The sequence below is a fragment of the Schistocerca piceifrons genome, chromosome 2 (genome assembly GCF_021461385.2).
Source record: "Schistocerca piceifrons isolate TAMUIC-IGC-003096 chromosome 2, iqSchPice1.1, whole genome shotgun sequence".
Lineage (NCBI taxonomy): Eukaryota > Metazoa > Arthropoda > Insecta > Orthoptera > Acrididae > Schistocerca > Schistocerca piceifrons.
This window is the reverse complement of record NC_060139.1, coordinates 301,795,263-301,821,349: the sequence shown is the minus strand read 5'-3', so window position 1 is coordinate 301,821,349 and position 26,087 is coordinate 301,795,263. Positions and strand designations below refer to the sequence as shown.

At 38.7% G+C, this 26,087-nt stretch overlaps 1 protein-coding gene across 3 annotated transcripts in view; it reads right to left on the bottom strand.

The window, feature by feature from the left end:
- The window catches only part of LOC124775363 (sodium-independent sulfate anion transporter-like), a 223,709-nt gene that overhangs the window by 19,964 nt on the left and 177,658 nt on the right, over window positions 1-26,087 (bottom strand). For all 3 annotated transcript variants that reach the window (XM_047250197.1, XM_047250198.1, XM_047250195.1), the window contains exons 5-9: window positions 16,685-16,859; window positions 15,176-15,340; window positions 14,629-14,790; window positions 7,684-7,824; window positions 3,606-3,751 (exon numbers count right to left, since the gene is read on the bottom strand). In XM_047250197.1, coding sequence (XP_047106153.1) covers window positions 3,606-3,751; window positions 7,684-7,824; window positions 14,629-14,790; window positions 15,176-15,340; window positions 16,685-16,859 — 789 coding nt within the window. The remainder of the gene's footprint in view (window positions 1-3,605; window positions 3,752-7,683; window positions 7,825-14,628; window positions 14,791-15,175; window positions 15,341-16,684; window positions 16,860-26,087) is intronic.

Sequence of the window (26,087 nt, the reverse complement as noted above, 5' to 3'; positions counted from 1 at the left end):
AAACCCTAATGTACAGGAACAAGATGAGATTCAAGAAAATGCTGGCATGTCTATTGATAAATTATGTAACAACAAAAAATCACACTCTTATAAACACAATTTAAAACTGGATGGTTTTCTAACTCAAGTATGTAGAAATGTTTTCTTGCAAGTTTTTGTCATTTCAGACACCAGAATTAAAAGAATCAATAAATGTTCTGTCCTTAATAAAAGCCCAATGGACGGGAGAGGAAAGTCAAGAAGTGGGAACTGTGATCCAGGTGAAATTTGTGTATACATTCATAAACAAAATGAGAAGTTTGATGTAAAAGTAACCCATTATGGAGGCAAACCCAAAAAATACCTTGATGCACAACTTGATGTTGTAAAAATATGTAATATGTTCATTTTAGATAACCCTGATCTACAAGACACAGTTGAGTATAGTTTCTACTAGAAATACTTCAAAGAGAACTTTTAATATTCATTTGGTCGGCCACAAGATGACGTTTGCTCAATGCGTGAAAGATTATCTGTGAAACTGAAAGACAAAGCTCTGAGTGAAAATGTTAAGCAGAATGTAGCAACTGAAATGGTTTTGCATAACAGAAAATCCAAAAAATATTATTCAGCTATGAAAGAAGCGTCTCAGAACAAAGACGATGACACTGCAGCATTGGCATTTGATTTCATGCGAAACCTGCTTTTGCCTCATATACCTGTACATGAGGTATTTTATATGAGACAGCTCTAGTTAAATGTATTTTCAGTACATGACTTAAAAACTAATCATTTGAAACTGTATGTATACCATGAGGGAGAAGTGCACAAAGATCCTGATGAAGTCTGTTTTATGCTGCTACATTACTTTGACAGTGAAATTCCATCTAATGTCAAGCACCTCATGTTGTTTTGTGATGGCCAACAGGCCAAAATAAGAATCACACAGTTGTGCGATTCTTATTGAATCTCTGTAACAGAGGCCAGTTTGAGATGATTACGCACAACTTTCCAGTCTGTGGACACACTTTTTCGATGTGTGACAGGATTTTGGAGGTATTAAATGGCTCTTGAGGAAGGTGGATAGAATTTATACTCCACATCAATATTCTGATCGTGTTTAAGGCAAGTGCGTTGAGACATTTTTCCGTTTATCATCTTACCTTGGACGATGTTTTAAATGTTGTGGCCTATGTCACACAAGAAAACCACAAACTCTGATGAACCAAGGGAACTTGAAGAGTCATTCAAGGTATCTAGTTACAAACCGTTCCTGTACTCTAAAAATATTCAAGGAGAAGTCGTGGCAAAGGCATTTATTGGAGGATTTTCACCTACTTCCACTCTATTGAAAACTGACAGCCCACCTGAACTACCTTCTTAGGAGGATTATCCTTTTGGAAAAGGTATGTTGATTTCAGTAATGTTATTAGTCAGATGTCAAATTAGAGAGCAAGTAAAAACAATATTTTGTAGCATTACAAACACTTAATGGGTTTTGCACAATGTAATTTTTGGTTTTGGGTTCCAATGAACAAAAAGAAACTTGATGACCTGGTAAAATTGGTGGACTAAACTGTTGGTTATGAAGAATTTTATGACAGCATCATTTAATGGCCAACAACCAAGAAATAAACTGTCGGGAACATGCCAGAGGCTGAATGAAGCCAGAAAGGCATTTACTGTACAAATTTGTATTTTGTGGTTCACTAATGTATGCCTGTTACATTTTTATAAATAGAACAGTGTTATTCTCTTAATCTTTCATCTTAAAACTTGCAAAGATTAATCAATTTATCTGTCTGTTTCTGTATTATTGCTACAGAAATTAAAAGGAAAAGTTGTTTATTTCAGAAGTAACTTAAGTGCAACATTTTAAAAAATTGTTTATAGCACAGTAAATTTCTTAAAAATTATTTCACGTTTTGTACACATTTCTAGCACCTTAAAGTTCCATTCAAAAATATTAGGAGGAGATCAGACTTCAACTTACAATGCTACACAGTTTTTTTAATTTCCCAACATCCTGGAAAAGCGTACTTAGGTGGCTTGTGAAATAAGCGATTCAACTAAGGGTCTTGTTGAGCCATTCACACACCAAAATTACCCTCCACACCTTGTCCATAAACAGATCTCCCATGCCTTGTCACCCAGTCATATACCATCCCCCATATACTCACTGACACTTAGGCACATCTGCACACCACAAGAGCAGGCACCCCTTGCCGTCCCCCCCCCCCCCCCCTCCCACCACACCACACACGCGCGCGCGCGCACACGCACACACACACACACACACACACACACACACACACACACACACACACACACACACACACACACACACACAAACATGTACAGTTGCACTGTGCTCACTGGATACATACACAGAGGACTGCAATTCTGCAGATTGACTGGGACAACAAACACATTCTTCGACATGGTTTCAACTACCTCTCATCATGCCCAAAATGAGAAGTATCCTGCCCACTATCCTCTCCACCCTCTAACCTCCCCCACCTCCCAGTGGCATTCTCCTACACACCCAACATATGCAATATCCTAGTCTGTCCCTGTCCTCCTCTTTCCAACCCCTTGCCCCATGGCTGACATTCCTGTAAAAGACCTAGATGCAAAATCTGTTCCACTATCACCTACTCTAGTCCTGTCACAGGAGCTTCCTTTCCCATCAAAGACAGGATCACACAAGAGAGCAGCCATGTAGTCTTTCAAGGCAACTGCAGCTATTGTGTGCCAGTCTACTTAGGATCACCACTAACAAGCTGTCTGTCCAGACAAAAGGCCATTCCCAATCTGTGACCAAGAGACTGCTGGACCACCTGTTGCCAGACATGCCATGCAAACACAGTGTGCTTGACTTCAGTCGCTGCTTCATATCCCACACCACGTGGATCTTTCCCACCAACACATGTTTTTCTCAATTGCCCAGGTGGGAACTCTCTCTACAACATATCATTTGTTCTCACAAACCATCTTACCACAACCTTCATTAGTCACCATCCCCCCATCCTGCTCCCACTGCAACTTTGTACCTACCTTCTACCCCCATTGTTCACCTACTTACTAATCACCTACACAGTACACTCCCCCCCCCCCCCCCCTCTCTCTCTCTCTCTCTCTCTCTCTCTCTCTCTCTCTCTCTCTCTCTCTCTCTGCTCCTCCCCCCCCCCCCTCACTCCCTGAACCAGTACAGCTCTACCAATGCTGGACCTAGAAGCCCACCATCCTGTCTCCCCCAAACCCCAACATGCTCCCAAAGGTAGCACTACAGTGCCTTTCCCCACCTCTACTGTGCTACCCTCCCCTTCCCCACACCACACCTTTTCTGTAGTCCCACCGTCCACCTCTGCTGCGAGTGGTACTCATCCCAGTGCAGCCACAGGCCTGGAGACAACAATGGGCATGCATGTATCAGTGGTGCACATAAGAATATGTTTGTTTTTGTTTCTCGGCCTGTTGAACTCCATCTGATAGCTCAAAAATCTAACAGTCTACTTTTAAATGTGCCTTTCTGGTATTCAATGCCTCCTCTGTGTGAAGAGTAGCAATATATTTTAATTTCAACTGTACTACTTCTTACTTATTAGATTCTTAACAATACTTACATTTATTTCATCTACTAATAACCGGGGCCGAGCTGAATCGTACAACAGGAACAGTAAGTTAACTCCAACTCCAATTCCAATTCCCATTTCCAGACCAAGGAATATGCAGCAAAAAAATGTGACAATGTAGGGTATAAGATCCAGCTCTGCAAACAAACCCACAAATAACAAAATATAAGTGACATGCTGAACAATGACTACAGTGTATCACTTATAATGTTTTAATATAGGTAGAAAATATACTTATCATGCAGCAGCAAAGAAGGAACATACAAAAATTATGAAAAGTGCAAGTTTTCAGAGGCAGTGGTTTCTTATTCTGGCAGAAGGGTTGAAGGGGAAGGAAGAGGATGATGGAAAGGACTGATGAGGTTTACAATATAGGGAGAGTTAGGAAAAAATCATTCTGAACCCCACATAAGAGTAGCTTACCAGATGGAACAGAAGACTGATCATTGAGGATTTTGCTGTCTGGAATGATGAGTAGTTTGAAAACATTGAACACAAGGCATGTTCCCAAATTTATAACTTTGGATGTGAACAAATAATAGTCTACCATGTATCTGTTATCTTCTCCTGTTCTAGTTTGTGAAATTAAAATATTTTTTTTTCTTTGTAGATATCAGCAGTATATACTGAAACTATGTAAGGAAGAAAGTACAAGGGTTTGCTAGTAGTTTCAACATACAAAATACAGATGTTAGAGAGTTGGACATTTTCCATTTTACTTCTAGTCTTTGAAGAAGTTATCTGTTTCTCTGCAGTACCGCACTTAATTTAACAATAGAAAGTCTTGGGTGGGATACAAATAATTCAAGAAGTGAATGTAGCCTCCTACTATGTAGCTGGTGCATTTAGTGGTCGACAGTGTCCTCTTGTCTCTCTCTCTCTCTCTCTCTCTCTCTCTCTCTCTCTCTCTATCACACACACACACACACACACACACACACACACACACACACACACAGTGTATTTTATTGGCCATAAATATTCTCTCTGCACTACAGCCTGACTGGGGTGATGGATTTTGTTGGGTAGAGTGCAGTGAGAGAATAAAAGAGCAAGGAGGCGGCTTCAGTATGGAGGAAAGAGTGGCTGATGGCTGGGAAGAAGAGACTGCAAGGGAACAAGACAGGAATGTGGCACCAATGAGCTTGGGCTCATACAGGCAGGGAAAGCTGCATGTGACATGAAGAAGAGGAGGATTGGGTTTAGAAGCAAGGGGTTGGGAGACAAGGACTGCTAACTATATGACACAAGATTTCCATTTCTTGGGTGACTAAGAGGAGCTTTTTCAGATTCATATGCACATCTGCATCATGGGCACACCTAAGCACAGTTGTCAAGCAGCTTAGATGCTCTTCAAGTGTCTTCTGGAAAATAACAGTGTGGTCCAGGTAGCAAAGACACATCATTTATTTACGATCACACAGCAGGTCACCCATCATGTGGTCAAGAGTGGCTGCAATGCTGCTAGGGCTTAACTGCCTAACTTTGAACTCACAGATACCATCAATTAGAATGAATGCAGACTTTTCCCTGTCACCTTCACAACTTTCTGCCAGTAGTTAGAATGTACATACAGGCTGGAGACATACTTTCCTCCCTTCAATCAATCCAAGGTTTCATCTGTGTGTGGCAATGAGTATACATCCTGTTTTGGAATTGTGTTCAGCAACCAGTAACTGGCACAGAAATGCCATGTACCCTCTATCATGTTACATCTGTTTACTTCATCAGGACCACAGGGGAGGACCAGAGACTTTCTGGTGGCTGAATGATGTCATCTCACAGCATACTCTCAACTGCCTTCTGACTTATCCACCACTCAGCTATACTCAACATCAGTATAGACTGATGGGAAATGATCCCTAATGTTGATATGCAGTTTCACACTAGATCTTCTGGTCTGCTACGTCTCCGCTCCTGACTTGAACACGTCCAAAAATTGCAACAGAATTGCCAGTGCTCCCTAATGTTATTCGTAAACCAAGGTGAGGGCCTATTGACAAATGGGTAGCTGATTCCATCAACTCACTGAGTTGACCTTCCTGGATTGATTTGCTACCCCTATGCACATACTCTCAGGGATGAGTTGCAGTTGCTCATAGCAATTGTTGACTCCTCATTCACTTGTGATGGATATTATCATTGTTGACACAGAGATTTCTTCTAAGTGGGTGAGTACTTCTTTGCATTTGACCAGAGGCTCACAGTTTAACAGTGAGTCTAGATGACTGACTATGACTTGTCTCATTGATGATGGTCAGAAAAGTGCATATTCAATGTTAGATGTCCATCCAGAGCAATCACTGTTGTGTGGTTTTGTTGGAGGAGTTTCATCAATACGGCACGTCAATCTTCCACAGTCCATAAATGCTTGCAATGCCTGTAAAAAGTCCGATGGATTATGGGATTTTTTTTTTTTAATAAAACGACAAATTCAAAGGCCTGTATTCTGTCACTTACACCTTTTATCACAACATGGGTTCCTGTTGCCTGGGTGTATATTCCATTTTCAACCTTCAGAGCAATGGTCTTTGAACTTTAGAACATCATTTTCTTCAATTGTGATGATAAACATCCAACAACACAGAAAATGGTGCCTCATATTGACTAGTGCTTGGACAGGTGGGTGATGATGACATCAATGCCATCTTTCTGGCATCATCAATTGTAACTCAAGGAGAAGTTTGATCTCTATTACCTCACATCCGTAGATGGTCATTTCATTTAGTTTTTCTAATTTTGTTGGCTCAGTGAATGGTAGGAACTTCTGTATAGCAATAGAGAACAATTGTCACACTGAATAGTGACCTCAACCAGCGTAAGTGATTGACTTTGCCCTGCAGGTCTTACAGCCATTTGAATTTGGACATCTTTTTATTGTGAATCCAGATGGCTGTTAATAGCAGCATTGAGTGTCAAACCCACACAGGAGGCATCACCAGTTCAAGAAGAACACTGTAGAACATCTTTCTGCATTCTCTTTTCTGGTGCGTTGCTTCGATGTGTTGCCATCACCAAATGAAGTCCTCTTTTGTGGTGGCTGCAAATGAAGCACTTGATAGATGCCCTCTGCCCTGCCACAGTCTTCATTAGGTGTGGAACTTCAATAGTTTCTATCATACTTGTGTTTGCTGTACAACACACCACCAGAATACACTGTATATATATTGGTAACAGCTCCCCATGTCATTGGGTTCCACTCTTTAGTTGATCATTGACCTCACAGACCTGCTCCTGATTGTTGCTAAATATCTTCTTAATTTATGGCTGACATTTGTCCCAAATGTTGAGCTTTTGCTAGTTGATTTTGACCCATTGTTGGGCTCCACCATACAAATCATGTCATTCCACTTGTTGCATTTAATGACATGGCAGTGTCAAATCCCTTTAGACATTTAGTCAGCTCCTGGCTCACACCTCCTGAAAACACTGCTGGATACCTGATGTGCATATGACTCACCGATTCCTTTGTATCCACTTGTACTTCAACTATGTAGACTGCCCTCTGTCTGTCTGTACCTGGGTTCCCGTCCATGAAAATGAAAGTTTTGGTGTAGTTTTATCAGAGATGTAGCAATGTCAGTTGGTAAAATATCAGCATCTTGTCCAAACTATGTCACATAGAATCCAGTATCATGTACCAGTTAGTTGTGAACATGAACTAACACTTCACACTTAAAGTACTTTTTTGGATGTTGCCTCAAGTACACATGACGATGAACTGCCTACCTCAGTAGTGTGTCCTTCCATTTATACATAAACAGAATGTAGTAGCAAATTACAATATTTCAGAAATAAGTATGTGGCAGACCCTACCAAAAATCAGAAACGTCACATCATAAACAATAGCAGAAGGGAAGAACCACAGTGACGGTCAGCACATTGGCAGCCAGTAACAAAACCATGGTGGACAAGACACAGCATGCATCAGTGTTACAAATAACACAAGGTGGATCATTTAAATGCTCAGTGATGGAATGTGTCTTATGTAATAATGTCCTCAATAGACCAATTTTCCCAATTCTTAACTTTTCTGTAATATTGTACAATATATTATGGACTAACTTACTCTTTGTTTTCCATAACAAGCTTAATATTGCAACATCTATCATGAAATACATTGCTGTGCTGATGATTCCAGCTAATGTTGCTTTAGGTATGAAGTAGAATGTAGATGTCAGGAAGCTCAGCGCCAAGAGAATCAAAATTCCTGAAAGAAACACAAAAATCAAATAATTTGAAAGAACTCCATAAAATACAGAACTCTTATTAGGAAAATATTCTTAAATTAATTATAAAATGGAGATGGTTTTTAGACTTAATTTCAGTATTTGCCCACACCGAAGTTAACACTTGGTCACTGTGGACTGACTGTTTGTTATCTAGTTATTGTCACACTGAGTTTTCTAGACCAGCTTTAATTTCCTTGTGGAGGAAAAAGAAAATATTTTCAAGTATCTAAGTGGTGAAAGTGCCTAAGGCAAGGATGAATTCATGAAAGACCCATCAGTAAATGTATGTTTGTGGATGGGTAAACCTAAATATAACAATCATTGTAATACTTAAGTCTTAATTAAATTATTTTTTTGTGAAAATTTGATATACATACTTGTTTCTGTTTGTTTGAGCCAGCTTATTTCAAAACCAGTTATGTCCAAAGGATTGAAACTGAGATTAGTGCAATTCAATTCAATTCAATTTATTGGCGTCCTTGTGGTACATCACCAAAATCACATGGGACTTGTCAATAAACATTACAATTTAAAATACATGTACATGAAAATTTGTAATTGAATTTACTTGTCACTTACACATTACAATTTTAATAGAACTATAAGAACATTAACATAAAAATATACAAGTAGGATTTAAAAAAAAAAAGAAAAAGAAAAGCTCGTGATTCTCACAACAAAGATTATTTCCATTCTTGCATTAACACTGTTTCACACTTTCATAGAAACAGCAAGTATTTAAATGTGAGCAATTACAAATATTTATTATGTCAGGGAAATATTAACTGCACTTTTATTGTTAATGATTCATAAACTCTTCAGTACTTTAAAAACTATTGCTCAATAACATGTTTTTTAATTCTCTTTTAAATATGTGCAGTTTTGGTATTATTTTCAGTTCTTTGGGGAGAGCACTGTAGAGGATTTTGGGTTGGTACAGTACACTTTTGTGATAACATAGCTGTTTTATGAATTTCTCTGTAGAAATCATTCCTATTCCTTGTTTCGTAGTTGTGAAATTCTCTGTTTAATGTAGAAAATTCCTCGTGTTCTTTTAAGAAACATATGCTTTCATATATGTATAAGGATGGTAGTGTCATGATTTTTTAATTCTTTGAAAGCTTGCCTACAAGAGTCTCTATATCCTATACCTTTTATTATTCTGACTGCCTTCTTTTGTAGTCTAAATGAATGTTTTGTTAGACTGTTGTTCCCCCAAAACTGTACACCGTATCTTAATAAACTGTGCAAGAATGAGAAATAAACACACAACACTTTATTAATATTACATGAGCTTTTAAGCATTCTAAGTATATAACATGTTTGACTTAATTTTTTGTTCAATGATATTACATGCTTTTCCCATCGTAAGTGTTCATCAAACCATACTCCCAAGAATTTAGTGTATGATGCTTGTTCAATCTTACACTTACCCAGTTCTACTGTAAGGTTAGCTTTTATTTTATTTGTAATATGTCTGAAGTTGATCCACTTTGTTATTTTGGCATTCACAATGAGTCTGTTTTCATTAAACCATCTGTCTGCTTCGTCTGTTGCTAATGTGACTTTTTCCTGTAAGTCAGCTTCACTATTTGCTTTAACAAACAAACTTGTATCGTCAGCAAACAGTACTGCCTCTGCTTCAGATAGTTGACTTGGTAGGTCATTGATAAATATTAAAAACAGTAATGGCCCTAATACAGATCCCTGGGGTACTCTGTACAAAACACTCTCGAATCTTGATGAATATGTTCTATCTGCATGGCTTATCTCCACCTTCTGATACCTGTCCGACAAATATGATTCAAACCATTTGTGGGCAACTCCACGTATCCCATAGGCATATAACTTCCTAAGCAGTAACTTATGGTTGATGACATCAAAGGCCTTTGATAAGTCTAAAAACAATCCACAATTTAATTCCTTTCTATTTATGGAATTTAGAACAAGTTGCAAAAAATTGAAGATAGCTGTTTCAGTTGATTTATTTTTATGGAAACCATTTTGCACATTAACCAATATCCTATTCTTCATAAGAAATTTGTATAGTCTATGATACATTATCCTTTCTATTATTTTTGAGAAACCTGACAACACTGATAAAGGCCTGAAGTTACTATCATCATATTTATCGCCGTTCTTGTAAAGTGGCTTTATAGTTGACATTTTAAGTTTTGATGGAAATACCCCTGTCTTAAAAGATTAATTTATAATTTCAGTGAGATGTGAGGCTATGTTTCCTGCACTTTGCTTAATGACTTTGTCAGGAATCCCATTACACCCACATGACATTTTATTTTTTAACTTATTTATAGCATTTAGTACCTCTGATTCAGTTACTGGATAAAGGAACATTGTCATGTCATTCATGGGGATTTTTACCTTGCTAAAGGAACTGCATCATTCCATATAGTTACAACAGCTGTTTACATCTCAAATAGGTCTGGAAAACTTAACAGAACGTGCCGAAACTGCATACTACACATGTTTTTCATTGTTATAAGTAGATATGTCATCCATGAGTAGACCAATAAGCCACTATTAATAAAAAACAAATATGTTAACAAATAATGATGATGTGAAAAATTTCAGTGACACTTTTTGTTTGGTATCTTGTGTTACATCTCAACATGATACCATGTTTGGTAAATATCACTGACATTCTACACTTACATGATGAAAAATTTGACTGACAAGCGAAAAGAGATTAACAAGAGGAATTGTGATCTACCCTGTTAAGTTTGCAGTAAACTAGAATGTGACACAAAGTTGTTAACAAACATAAAGCTTACTAAAATGCAAAATTTTTGAGATGCTTAATCAGTTAGAAATCTATATCTGTATTTCAGATGTCAGCTGCAATGGAACATACTTTGTGTACCATTGTCATTCCTTCTCTTTACTGTTTCATTTTCAGTTAGATTTATCAGTACTAACTTCAACTGGTTTTAGCATCATGTGCATATTACAAAAATATTTGGCTGAAACAATATATCACCCAAGTCTTCTTGAAGGGCATACTCTTGATCATATTAAAAGCAGACCTTTCCATGGCACAAAAGCCCTCCCTTGCATAGACCAATCGAGTTGGTTGAGGAACTCTGTGACGCACTTGCTAAATAAACTCGTGGAAAAAAATGCTAGCTTCTTTGGAGATCTATCTACTTTTATTAATCCTTGATAATGATCCCTGACTGATGTACAGTACAAGGATCTCTAAAATGAGTGTTTTGTAAGCTCCCTCTGTTGGTGAATTACATTTCCTTAGGATTCTTCCAGTGATGCATTTTTTTATGAACTAGTTTTATGTGGTAGTCCAAATTGAAGTTGCTCTGGATGCATCACTATGTTAACATTTGCTACTGTCTCTAGGAACTGATCACTAACCAGTGATCAATTGCTTCTTTCCACACATTTGTGCAAAAATACATTGAATTTGTTTATCTTGAGAGTCATCTACCAATCCTCACACCAGGCATAAATCCTCTGCAGGTCTTTCTGAATTCATAATAATTTTCTGACACTGCAACTTCTCCATATGCAACAGCATCAGTCATGATTAGTGCCATGAAATTTTTGACAGTACCTATTCAGTCAGTACCTGGGATTAATAACAGTGAGTCTTGTAACATTTCTAATGGGTACACATAGAGTGTCTCAATTATTTTGACTATTACAAATAACTTTTAGTCCAGAAGCAAAATATAGAAATGTATGCAGTAAATGTTGCTTAGTTACCAGGGGCTTCTTGTGACTTCATTCATTATGATGATACAAACGGTAACAGCATCCTATAATTTTTTTTATTCAGTGATACATTTCCTCTCCTTAAGACTTGTTCAGAAACATACCGCAGCATACCATCCACGTAAACACATTTTTATTATAGGTGGAGCACAAAATTGATTCTGACAGTCCTGTTCTGGCACACAGTGCAGGTATTTGGGGTAATTTAACTCTTCCACTTGCTGTAGTTCACAGTAAACAAATGGAAAAACAAAGGAAAATCCACACCAATAATATAGATTGTGTGTGCTCACATGTACATTCATTGCAACAGAAGTGATAACAACTTCAGCAGCTTCATCTATGCAAGTTTTACCACGACCATGTTTAGTGGGCTTTAAACTCCCCATTTCCTGAAGAGTCACAAAACAAAGAAAATATCTCCAGAATGAGATTTTCACTCTGCAGCGGAGTGTGCGCTGATATGAAACTTCCTGGCAGATTAAAACTGTGTGCCCGACCGAGACTCGAACTCGGGACCTTTGCCTTTCGCGGGCAAGTGCTCTACTAACTGAGCTACCGAAGCACGACTCACGCCCGATACTCACAGCTTTACTTCTGCCAGTACCTCGCCTCCTACCTTCCAAACTTTACAGAAGCTCTCCTGCGAACCTTGCAGAACTATCACTCCTGAAAGAAAGGATATAGCGGTTCGCAAGAGAGCTTCTGTAAAGTTTGGAAGGTAGGAGACGAGGTACCGGCAGAAGTAAAGCTGTGAGTACTGGGTGTGAGTCGTGCTTCGGTAGCTCAGTTGGTAGAGCACTTGCCCGCGAAAGGCAAAGGTCCCGAGTTCGAGTCTTGGTCGGGCACACAGTTTTAATCTGCCAGGAAGTTTCAAGAAAATATCTGTTGGGAATATGAGTCCTATTCAGGATATCACTCTCTGCAGAGAACCTTGCCTTAGTAGTATTACACCTATCTTCAATCACAATAATGTAAAAGTAATGGTGGAGCAGTTTTTAATCATAGACTGCCTTCATAGTAAACAAAATATTGTTTAAAATTACTAGTGTGCTGTACTGCATGTACCCTTATTGTAAATAAGGAAATGTTATTGGAATTACTTTTCTGCTAACTTACATTCTTCATACATGGGTAGTCAAATTTAGTACACAGTTTCAGATCAATTTTACCATTCCCTGTTTGTTCCTTAACCTTCAGCATTCAGTGGTTTCCATCTGATAATGAAAGTGGCAGAAATGTGACATTCAGGTATTTGATCCGTACTTCCATTTCGTGCACTCAAAGGACAACGTGGAATTACAATTCAATCCCTCAGGTCCCACATCACTGTTATCACTTAGTGTGTATGGATGAGTTAAAAAATCAAAATGGGGAACCAATATTGAGCTAGAAAGAAGCTCAAAACATCACTGATCATTCTGAAATATTGTTAAAGATCTTGTGCACATTGTTCTTTACTACAGTCATTAAATGTTCACATATTTTGATCCACACATATATTTGTCAGTCAGATTTGGTCCTCTCGTAGCATTCTCCAATAAATGTGATGGTATATACTAGGTCTACACCTTTGCTTCCACCAATTTTTCTCAAAGTTTGGAGCTTTATTATGAAAAACTTGCAAAAAAATTATGATTCATAGTATTGCGCATCGCTGGTCACTACATTCTCCCATTGTTTGGATAGCATACAAATCCTGTAGTGGAAGAACTGGGTGTCTTTTGTGGGGATCCATGAATCTATTCAATTTTGCACTTGTTCATATGATCCAGAAGTGCTGGTCAGCCAGACTGTATGCCACAGATTGAGAAAGGTGGTAGAGAGAGTAACATATGGAGAATATGGTGGAAGGGATAGGACTTCTCATTTCAACATTTCCATGTATATTTTGATGGGTTTTGCAACATGGGGTTGAGCACTGACCTGCTGCAAAATTACACTAATGTGTCTATCACTTTATTGTGGCCATTTGTGTTTCAGTGCTGGGCTCGAATGCATCAATTGCTTTTGATAATGATGTCCTGTTTCAGTAGCTACGAAAACATTCTGTCTTCCACTGCCATGCTGGCCTTTGACATCAAAATCACCATTCTTAAGGTGTTTAAAACATTCTGTGCATGTTCTTCCACTAAGAGTTCCCTCACTATTTGTCTTACACAGCATTTTAAGAGCCAAAGCTGCAGCAGAAAATTAAAACTTCCCGCAAATGTGGAGAAATGGGTACGTAAGTTGACGTACTTAATCAAGAATAACCTTATGATGCAATCACAAATTGACTAATATTTTTATGGCATTATGCTCACAGATGCCTAAGCTTATTGTATTACACTTATGACCATCCACCAAAACTCCAATTGCCGCTACTGCCGTCTATTGCAAAATGGCAGAAGCAAAGTTGTAGACCTAATAGTTAATGATGGACATACAGTAATCTTCAGTGCAAAAAAGTCACCTGTCAAACATCCAAGTTAAAAGATTTTTGGTACTAGAATTATGAGAAAAATCTATTACTTTTCCATAGAGTGATGTTAGTTACTTTGCCTAACACTCCTCATACACCACTATCAAGTTGAGTATTTAATTATGTAATAAATTTTCCTATTGAACGTGGAAACTTTCCTAGCCTTTGCAGTCTTTCTTACACACCTAGTAAGCTTAGCTATTATTTTGCATAATTCCCTATTATAATCAATCTGGTTGAAAAATACTGAAACTCTGAGAACCAATTTTTTTATCTTCTCATCAGGTTTTCTTCTCAAACCCGGCTTTCATTTTCGAAGGAGTTACTTCTAACCATAGAGAAAAGATGAAGCCAAAGGCACAAAGAAGTTCAACAGTAAATACCTATGTTTTCACATTTTATGTTGTAAAATGGAAGAAAAGTGTACAAAAGTTATCACAAATATTTTCTCTCAAGTCGTAAGGTATTTCAATAACAACAACAACAACAACAACAAAAATGTCAAGAACACTTTTTCCTGTATTTGCTGTCAGACAAATTATTTTTATGTTCAATAAGTTCCATTTAATACCTGTGAAAAGTGCTCCCAATGTTGTCTTTACTCCTGAGGCATTGTTTACAGCTGTACGAGTGAAAGATCCAGTTATTGGCATGCTTCTAACAAATCCACCAGCAATATTGCAGATCCCCAAGGCAAGTAACTCTTGTGTGGCATCAAATGCTTTACCTTTGGCTGTGGAGGAAACAGTTTAGGTAATTGTAGCTAAATAGTTATGAACAATAGGCCTGACACACACACACACACACACACACACACACACACACACACACACACACACACACACACACACAGAGAGAGAGAGAGAGAGAGAGAGAGAGAGAGAGAGAGAGAGAGAGAGCGAGAGAGAGAGAGAGAGAGTTCCAAGAAAATGTATTGACACTGGCATTAACAGTTTCGCTAACTTGACACTTCTAAAGGAATGCAGCTTTCATGTCATGTATTATCCAGTTACCATTCTCTAAAGAAATATACTTGATGATTAAAATTACATAAAACAGCAAAACTTTAGAAGACTCTGGGTCTTCTCTGCAAAACTGACATAAAATAAAGTACTTACAGAATGCCTTAGCAATGGCAACAGTTTCCAAGATAGATACAACAGGAAGGGTTGCAATTGTTGGACCAAGTGCTTCTGTCATTTGTGAGAAATCATAAGTGTTGTTGTTGAAGTTTGTTGAAAAAGGTGGAAGCTCAAATGGGGGCAAGCCTTGTCCAATGTCACCTGTAACATAAAACACTTGTCAACACTGCGTCTTATACGGTTTAGCTCTACTACAACTTTTAACTAAAACAGAGTATGATTTATCATTAAGTCAATCATTAATAATTAGTTTTGAATTGGGCATTTTACTGAAAAAATCTTATATGATGTCCACAATCTCAAAAAGTATTATTGAAAATGTGGTCTTATTAGTTTACATTACAACGTTTTGCAATTAGATATATACACATGGGAAAATATATCTAAAAATAAAGATGGTGTTGCTTATCAAACAAAAGCATTGGTATGTTGATAGGAGACAATAAAAAACACACAAACATACACACAAATTTCAAGCTTTCGCAACCCAAGGTTGCTTCATCAGGAAAGAGGGAAGGAGAGGGAAAGACGAGAGGATGTGGGTTTTAAGAGAGAGGGTAAGGAGTCATTCCAATCCTGGGAGCGGAAAGACTTACCTTAGGGGGAAAAAGGGACAGGTATACACTCCTGCTCTGAAATGAGATCCATTCTACATGACATCCTCCCCACTCCACCAAGAGTGTGTGTGCACGCACGCGCGCCCACACACACACACACACACACACACACACACACACACACAAGCAGACATTGTAAAGGCAAAGAGTTTAGGCAGAGATGTCAGTCGAGGCGGAAGTACAGAGGCAAAGATGTTGTTGAGTGACAAGTATGTACGAGGGGCGGCAACTTGAAATTAGCGGAGGTTTAGGCCAGGTGGGTAATGGGAAGAGAGGATATATTGAAGGGCAAGTTCCCATCTCCGGAGTTCTGATAGGATGGTGTCAGTGGGAAGTATCCAGATAACCCGGACAGTGTAACACTGTGCCAAGATGTGCTGGCTGTGCACCAAGGCATGTTTAGCCACAGGATGATCCTCATTACCAACAAACACTGTCTGCCTGTGTCTGTTCATGCGAATGGACAGTTTCTTGCTGGTCATTCCCAAATAGAATGCTTCACAGTGTAGGCATGTCAGTTGGTAAATCACGCGGTTGCTTTCACATGTGGCTCTGCCTTTGATCGTGTACAACTTCCGGGTTACAGGACTGGAGTAGGTGGTGGTGGGAGGGTGCATGGGGCAGGTCTTACACCGGAGACGGTTACAAGGGTAGGAGCCAGAGGGTAGGGAAGGTGGTTTGGTGATTTCATATATATATATATATATATATATATATATATATATAGAGAGAGAGAGAGAGAGAGAGAGAGAGAGAGAGAGAGAGAGAGATACTATCCAAACCTACAATGTAAGTCTTTAGAAAAGGCTGTTGAAATTATAAAAAACTAAAATTTCTGTTAGATGTGTGAAATCAAATTTACACTCACCTGTTAGCTTAAAAGGGGCTTCTCCATCTTTGAAAAGGGCATAGCCTAAGCCAGTTCCAATGACAGCAACAATTGCATTGCGACCAAGTGATAGGAACCACAGTGCCTTACTAAATGCCTTTCTTGCTGTACCACTACCAGACAGATCTCGCTTTTTGTCAAATTCATTTATTTTCTAAAACAAGAGAGTATTATTATTGAAAAATAGCCCATGATGGAATTTACACTAATTGCACTAGATGCACACTGGCAAAAACATTTTATTAAAAAGGTAAAGGATATTTCACAATGATACCAGCCCAGTCGCTATACAAACAAAGGTAGCTAGATCAACACTGACAGAATAGAGTGAAATTACAGATATTACAATGTGCCATACTTAAAACACAACAAAAATCTAAATTAAAAGCCACTTTCAGCATCTATCAAAAATATTATCAAGCTTTCTTAACTGAAAAGATATTCAATTATACTGCCAATAAGCAGTAAAAATCAAATATAGTAAAATGTAACAAATGGCTTACGAGTATGTGTGCCAAATGCTAAAGAGACTAAACTATTAACAAAAAAAGAGCACAGGGGTGGGGTACTTGAAAATGATCAGTATGAGCTGCAAACATGTCAATGACTACATTTCCTCAGTTGAATAAACTGTGAATGCTAAATATAAAAATGTCTGACAGTTTGAATATCATTTCATCTGAATGCAGATATACCATATACCCACAGATAGCACAGAAATAAACATCTTCATCTGTTCACTAAAATGGCTCACCACAGCAGATATCATGGGCTAAACATAAACATAAATTTGTGTGAAAAGTGTACGCAATAAAAAAAAGTACTCTACTGAAAAAATAAACAAATCTGCTTGAAACTGATTCATTAGTGGCATAGAGACATGCCTAATAGTACAGAGACATCACTGCCATTCCAAATACTACTCACTTTCCAGTTTAATTATATATTTTCAGACACTCAGCCACATGAACACCCAAACACAATCACCCACAGCAATTCTTGTTTCCTTCTTTTCTGATATACATAAACAAACTAGTCTTTTTCCCCATGGCTTCACCCACTTAAATGTATGTCATATAGCACCCATCTCCTCCTCCACCCTCACTCCGTCCATCTCCTAATCCCTCTCACTCTGTCCACCTGCTCCTTCTCCTCACTCTGCCCATATCCACCTCTCATCTCTCTAACTATTCTTCCACTCCTTCCTCTTCCCTTTGTCCATCCCCTCATCCCTCTGTCCATCCCCTCTCCATTATCTCAGTCCATCTCTTCCTCTTATTTCTCTCACTGTCCCTCTCCTCCTACCATCTCTCTGCCCATCTCTTCCTGCCTCCTCTCTATCTTTCCACCTCCTCCTCCCCTCCCCCCCCCCCTCCTCTGTCTGTCCAACTCCTCCTCTTCCTTTCCTCTGGCCACCTCATCTTCCTCCCTCTCACCATCCATCTTCTCCTCCACCTTCTATCTGCTCAATTGTGGCCATCTGCATGTATAGCCCCTGCAAGGCATGCCAATACTACCTCCGTGAGACACCTGTCATGCTGGGAAGCCTAGATGTTAGGGATTTTAATTTTTTTTTTTTTTTTTGCCTGTGTCTCCACTGGAGCTAGGAGGTTCTAACCCCTACAGTGCTGATTCTCGTATAGCAGATAGTATGTGTACTAAATTTGGTTTATAGAAGTAATTACTCTTACAAAATAAGTATACTACTTATTTAGTAATTGTTTTTATGAACATTTCTGAAAAGGTTAGTTTTTTCTGGAAGGGCTCTTCTGATTTCCTGACAAAAAGCCTAATATATCTAAAATATTATGACTTTGTTGTCTTAGGCAAAATATTTAGAGCTGATTTTCAATGGAAAGGAGGAAAAGTGTCATCCTGACAGATTACTTTTTGAATTGAAAGCATTTTTATTTAACAAAAGCTGCAATATTTTGATCAATGAGATTTGTCTGTCACTTTTTCAGTGAGCGTCCTCTGTTCATGAAATGCAATAAAAGTCTACAAAATACCCACCTGTAGCTGCTAAAGGTGACTTTTTCAGCCCCAATTTTAACTTTATGTGTAAATACATTGTGGTTAGGGAGCATCAAAATCTCATGAGGGTAATGGATTTTTGAAACATTGCTATTTCAATTGAATCAGTTTACCCACTGCAAAACTATCTTTGTGAGTAACTTCACTTTCTAGATGAAATATATTATTCTATTCTTACAGTCAAAGGATCTCATGTATGTTTCAACCAACCCGGCCCAGAAGAGTGGCATAATATCTACGAATTACTGTTTTATCCTTTGTAAGGCAATCCGTAAGGGGACATATTTTTGCAGTCTAGACCACAACTACCCTAGTCGTTACAGGTGATAAAATTGTATTAGCTTTTGGGTGAATGGCCACCAGGTGTCTCTAGCCATGAAGTGGTGAATATTTCTTACTACAGCAACCAATTAATGTACAAAAACAAATATATTCTTTTTAAAATGCATAAACGCTGCTGAGAAATTAATTTTTGTGTTTCTTTGGGTCAGTATTCAACAAATGCAGCATCCTTCTTTCAGAAACTTCCCACTTACTTTTTTTGCACAAAATGTGCTGTACATCTTTCTATATTATACCACACCAATGTTGTCAGGAATTTCATGCACTATTGTTTCCTGATTGACCAGTTTCATATTGAGCATATTCTTCTGGTTTTATCTATGTGTGCAGTTTTTTTTACAACCTACATGTGAATTATTTTCTTAAATTTTGAAACATAATGAGCGGGTTCCTTATAACATTTTACCAACAATGTCAGACAATTTCTTTTGGCATTTAGTCATCCAAAACAGGGTATTTACAGTTGCAAAGTATTGCAGTTGATATGTTTCAACTACACACATACAACAACATGACCAATCTACAAATACACACAAAGAAAACAACTTTGCAGATCAAGTTGAAAATTAATTTAACTTGTTACACAACATCTATCAATGACCCAAATGAAAAATTCCAGTCACATTGGTATGAACGCCTTCACTGTGCCATACCAGGAATATTTCATCTTTTTCTCCCATAGCAAGGACTTGTGATACAGTATGACTCTAGTATGTATGTGTTCAAATGTCTATTAGTCTCATGGCATGCTTAATATTACTGAGTGCAGTGCAGACATCAATTATGATATTAACTGGTTGGATCACCCACTCAGTTTAGTCCTCCAAGTGTTCAACATGATTAGATTTGATGAGGGAGAAAGCAAGATGTACTTGACAATCAAGCAAGGTGCAATACTAAAACAGATTGCAGCATCTGCTAGAAAAGGATATACTTGTGAAGCCCAGCATATGTTCATCAACCAGATAGTTGTCTACAATTGTGTTGAATGACCAATTACTCCACAGTGTTTTATTTTTTTGGTAGGGAGTAGTCACCAAGGTGTCACTTTTACTATCATCTATTGTGCATCTGCATCATATTCTGCAAATCACTGTGAAGTGTGTGGCATATGGTAGGTCGCACTGTAACAGTTTTTAGGCCTTCATCCTATTCCACTCACATATGGAGCACAGGAAGAATTACTGCTTAAACGCCACTGTGTGTGCTGCAGTTAGGTTAATCCTGTCTTCACCATCTCTATGGTACAATAAACAGGGGTCTGTGGTTTGTTCCCAGATTCATCACTTAAAGTTGGCTCTTGAAACTTTGTAAGTAGACTTTCACTGGATAATCTGTCACTATGTTCAAGTACTTGCCAGTTCACTTTCCTCAGCATCTTTGTGAAGCTCTCCTCCATTTAGTCTTAGTTGATATCAGTTCCACACACTTAAACATTATTCCAGAATGGTTTGCACAAGTATTTTTTAAGCAATCTCCTTTGTAGATTGATAATATTTCCCTTGTATTCTACCAACAAATGAAAGTCTGCTTTACCTACAACTGAACCTGTGTGATCATTCAGTTTTAATTCCCTACAAATCATTACACATTGAGATTTGTACGAGTAAACCAATTCTAATGATGACTTATGCAATAATGTTCGATTTTGTGAAATGCACAATTTTAAATTTCGTAACATTTAAAGGAAGTTTCCAATTTTTGCACCAATTTGAAATATTATCAAGATCTGACTGAATATTTATGCAACTCTTTTTGGACTGCACTTTATTATAGATAATTGCATCATCTTTAAGCAATGTGAGGTTACTATTAACACTGCCAGCAAGTTCAAGTTCATTAATATACAACATGAGCAGCACAGGTCCCAACACATTTTCCTGGGGCACACCTGATGTTAATTCTCTTGATGACTACCCATCCAAGATAACATGTGTCCTCCCTACCAAGAAATCCTAAATTCAGTCACTAATTTCATTTACTATCCCAAATGATCAAACTTTTGACAACAAATGTAGATGTGATACCGAGACAAATGCTTTTGAGACATCATGAAGTACTGCTTTCAGGATGTCATGTGAGAAAGTACAAGTTCGATCTCATATGATCTTTTTTTTTTTGGAGCCCACACTTGCTGGCATGTAAGGTGATCACCACATTTGAGCTCAGATATATTTTAAAACTGTACAACAAGCTGACTTCATGGCTGATGGAATGTATATTATGGTTAATACAGGGAGCTAACTCAACCACAAATTCAGTGAAGAATCTGATAGGAATTCCATCAGGTCCTACAGCTTTGTCCATTTCAGCTAAGCATGACATTATATTGATTCCTACTTCTGCAGAAAATCTTTGCTCAGTGTTGCTTAGCTATCATCTACTTGGCATCTCAAGTGGTGGTGCCTTGGTTACATGGCAAGAAGTTTAAGCATGAGTGCAGCTAACAAGTGATTTTCTGGGGTTTGCCTCACATGGCATTGGGGCTTATACATGAGAGCCATGGTGGTTGTTCATCACCTGCTGGGGAGTTGCAGCTTTGTACTGCTTGTGTGGTGACATCATATTCTGAAATTAGACTTCTGGCATATTCATGCTGACTCGACTGGTGGCTGTGGTCATTTACATTCTCCACCATTCACTTTGTTCCGATACAGGAATGACAATAAGCGCTATATCTTTTGGGCATTAACTGTTAATCATGATTCATGAGACAATGCTCCCCAATGTGCAGTCACTTCTGAGTGGTGTTTGTCATTTGAGACTAAACTGATTCTGATCATTCTACTGGCTATGTTTAGCTGATACCTTTAGATGGCACTGTCTAAATAAAACTTGTTGGAATAATTATTTAACTCTTATTAACTGTAAGAGTTACAGCTGTGCTGGTACGTTTTTTGTGTTAGGCCTACTAGTAATTCTACCTATGGGTCTAGTTAATTATTGATGTTACAGTCTGTCCTGTGTTTCACACATGTGTATATTATTTCAAGTTTCGAGCAAATTACAGAAATTGTTTTTAAAAGAAATGAATAATTTCTTTAAATTTTCTACTGTATATGTGGGTAATCCCTAAAGTAAGGTCTCCTATTTTTTTTTTATAAGTACAGAACTCTTTTTTGTGGCAGTTGGTCACACTGTTACGAAGAGTGATTCACGTACTGTGTTTAAACATTTGCACGCCGCACTGAGGCGCTCAGTTTTGGCTTGGCAACCGTGGAGAATGGAGCTCCCGTTGGATGTTACTACCAAGTGCGAATTGCGCGCAGTTATTCGGTTTTTGAACGCAAAGGGCACTGCACCGATTGAAATCCATCGCCAATTGACGGAAGTGTATGGTGAGACGTGCATGGATGTCAAAAATGTTTGTAAGTGGTGTAGAGAGTTTGCAGGTTGGTCAGACCGAAATTCACGACGAACCAAGGAGCGGGAGACCGTCAATTTCTGAGATGACAGTGTTGAAGGTTGAGCAAAGCATGTGTGAAGATCGGCGCATCACCCTGGATGATGTCTGCATGTTGGTTCCTGAGGTTTCCCAAAGCACCGCTCACAGAATTTGATCAGAAACATTGAACTACCGGAAGGTGTGCGCAAGATGGGTGCCGCGCATGCTGACTAAGGACCACATGCGGCAATGAGTTGCTTCCCGCGCACGTCTTCACCGCCTTGCAGCCGAACATGACAACTTTCTGGACTCAGTTGTCACGGGTGACGAAACCTGGGCATACCACTTTACACCTGAGACCAACAACAATCACGCCAGTGGCGGTATTCTTCTTTGCCAAAGCCGCGGAAATTCAAACAAGCACAGTCTGCCGGTAAATTCATGACAACCGTTTTTTTTGGGGGGGGGGGGGGGGAGGGGGATCGGAAAGGGGTATTGTTGGTCGACTTTATGTCCACTGGGACCATAATTAACGCCAACAGGTACTGTGAAACTCACTCAAACAGGCAATTCAGAACTGGAGAAGAGGAATGTTGAGCAAGGGTATACACATTCTTCATGTCAACGCTCACCCACACATCACTCGGCAAACCGTTGCTCTGCTCTCCTGCAACAGTTTCAGAGGAACATAATCACCCACCCTATAGTCCTGACTTGGTGCCCAGTGACTATCACCTGTTCCCTGAGTTAAAAGAACACTTGGCAGGAAAGCGATTCAGCTCCGACAACGAGGTGAAAGAAGAGGTTCATAACTTCCTGAACAGCATGGCGGCCAGCTGGTATGACATGGGCATACAAAAACTGCCACAGCGTCTACAAAAATGCATCGACAGAAATAGTGATTATATCGAAAAATAGCTAAATGTTCAAGCTGTAAACAGATGTAAACGATTGTGGAAATAGACGGGTCTATGTACTTATAAAAAATAGGAGACCTCACTTTTGGGATTACCCTCGTATATGGACTGCTTCATGGCTTTGTGTGTAAATTTATACTATTAACTCTTCCACCTGTGTTTTGGTATTTATTGGTGCTACAGTCTATTCTGTGTCACAGATGCATACACTATTTCCAGTGTCTGTTATCTGCTGATGTGTATTACAGAAACTGTGGTTTGAGAATCTTTTGGTACAAACAAGTGTTGCCTGCTTTTGTAAATTAGAAAGTGGACTCTGTGATAAATTAATAAAAATATTTTTCTTTCAGACAATATTTTATTTTTGCTCAGTACCTTTGTATTCCCCGATCCTAGGTTCCTTCCAGTTCAGGTATCAGCTGTTTCTCAACACCACTGGTATGAAAACACCCCTCACTCGTCTTTACGGGGGTGTGAGAATCAAATTACGTCAATCCCCTTGTCCTTTCCCTTGTAAAGTAACATTTGAAAATAGAGCTGAGGATTTTTCCTTTGCTTCCCTCAATGTCAGTTCCTGTGTTATCCACGAGTTCTGTAGACGAACTTTGGTGCCTTTGTATATGACCATTTCATGCATTACCCTCTCCACAGTCAAACCTGCTGCATTCAGCATCACTCTATCCTAAGCCCTACATGTTTTACACCTACTATGCAGTAGTTTCTGTTTCCTTAGGAGTTTCTTTACAGTGTATACTGTGGAGTATCTTTCCCATCATGAACTGTTCTACCAAGTACATACGATGGCTGTTCAATAAAGAATGATCATAATTTTTTTTATGGTCATAATTTCTGATGCTAAAATTTAATCCTGTGATATTCTGCTAGATTAATGTACAACAAACCCGCCATAGTAGTTTCACTGTTGGGGCTCCTGGTTCCCGCCTGTGAGAGGCAGGCAAGTTCGAACATATTCAGTATAGCCTACCGCTGCAATGGAGGTAACATGCAAGGAACAACATGCTGCTTTGAAATTCTGCTTTCTGAGGCCTATACAATGTTACAGCAGGTCTATGGAGAATCTGTTCTTCCCTACAGCACAGTTTGAACCTGGTTTAAAATGTTTAAAGGGAGGAGACAATCAATTGCAAAGGAAAGTCGACCCGGTGTTCCAGTTACTGCTCTTACGGAAGACTGCTGTCATTGTGAGAGAGGATCAACAAATTACCTTAAGATCACTTTCTGAAATACTGAACATTTCACTGGGTGCCACCCACACATTGGTGACAGAAGAATTACACATGACACGTGTTTGCGTGCGATGGGTTCCAAGACTGTTGATTTCCAAACAAGACATTCGTGTGCAGCGCTGCATGCAGTTAAAGTTTATGTTAGAGGAAGATCCGTAGTTTCTTTCAAATGCAATCACCGCTGATGAAACTTGGCTACATCATTTTGATCCTGAGAGCAAACAGCAAAGCTCAGTGTGGGATCTTCTTCACCAACCCCAAAAAAGCAAAAGTGGTTGCTTCTGCTGGGGAAGTTATGGTCATCTCATTCTTTGATATTCATGGAATGTTTTATCAGCATGTTGTATCTGCACACACATCAGTAACTGGATAATGCTACAGGGATATCCTGAAAACATTTCAAGTCCATATCTGGCACAAAAGACCACATTTCCGTGAAGCAGGCTGGATGCTACACCATGATAATGCACGGCCACGTATTGCCAATGTTGTTGCTGAATATCTTACAAAAATCAACGTGAAGTCCATCCCTCAACCTCCCTATAGTCTGGATTTAGCCCTATGTGACTTTTTTCTATTCCCTAGCATGAAGAAACGCCTTTGTGGAAGGTATTATCAATCATCAGAAGCAGTAGTGAAGGCGACACAGGCAATTTTGAAGCACATCTCAAAAAATGGTTTCTAGCATGTATCTGAAGACTGGCAGAAATGCTAGGACAAGTGCATCGCATTCATGGAAGACTACTTTGAGAAGGACCATCAAAATTATGACAATGAATAAAGGTATGTCCTCAACAACAAAAAACTTCTTTATTGAACAGCCCTCATACTTATCAAATACATGGTCAACTATTCTTTTAAACTTGACACAAAGGTATTCTAAATGCTCTTCTCCAAAGCTACATGTTTCAAATTCTTTGTTGAGATATGACGATATTGCCTCCTTATATAATCTGCTGAACAGATAAATTCTTCTACCTGTTTTATTTGCCCTTTGTATTTTGGTAATCATTGGTACTAAAACTGTCTGATGATAACTGATACCACTTTCAGTGTCAACATTCTGAAAGAATGTCAGATGTATCTGTTGCAATTAGAAACAATATATTTCAATCACGAATGGGCTTCCTAACTACCTGTTCTATATAGTTCTCCGAGAAGGCATCTAGCAATGTTTAGTGGGGATGTCTTGTCACACCCACGACTTACAAAACTGTAATTTTTGGTACTAGTTGTTGACTGGTTAAAGTCTCCTTTGATGATGACAGTTTGACTGAGGAACTTATATACTACTGAACTGAGGTTTGTTTACATACAGAAGTGAGTCTGATGGCCGTTATGCCTGCCCTTGATACTGAGTACCAGAACGATCTCTCATGCAATTCCAGTTTTATCTCAAGAGTAACGAATGTGCCTATCTTCAATATAAAAATGTTGAGGGGTAATGGGGCTGAAGC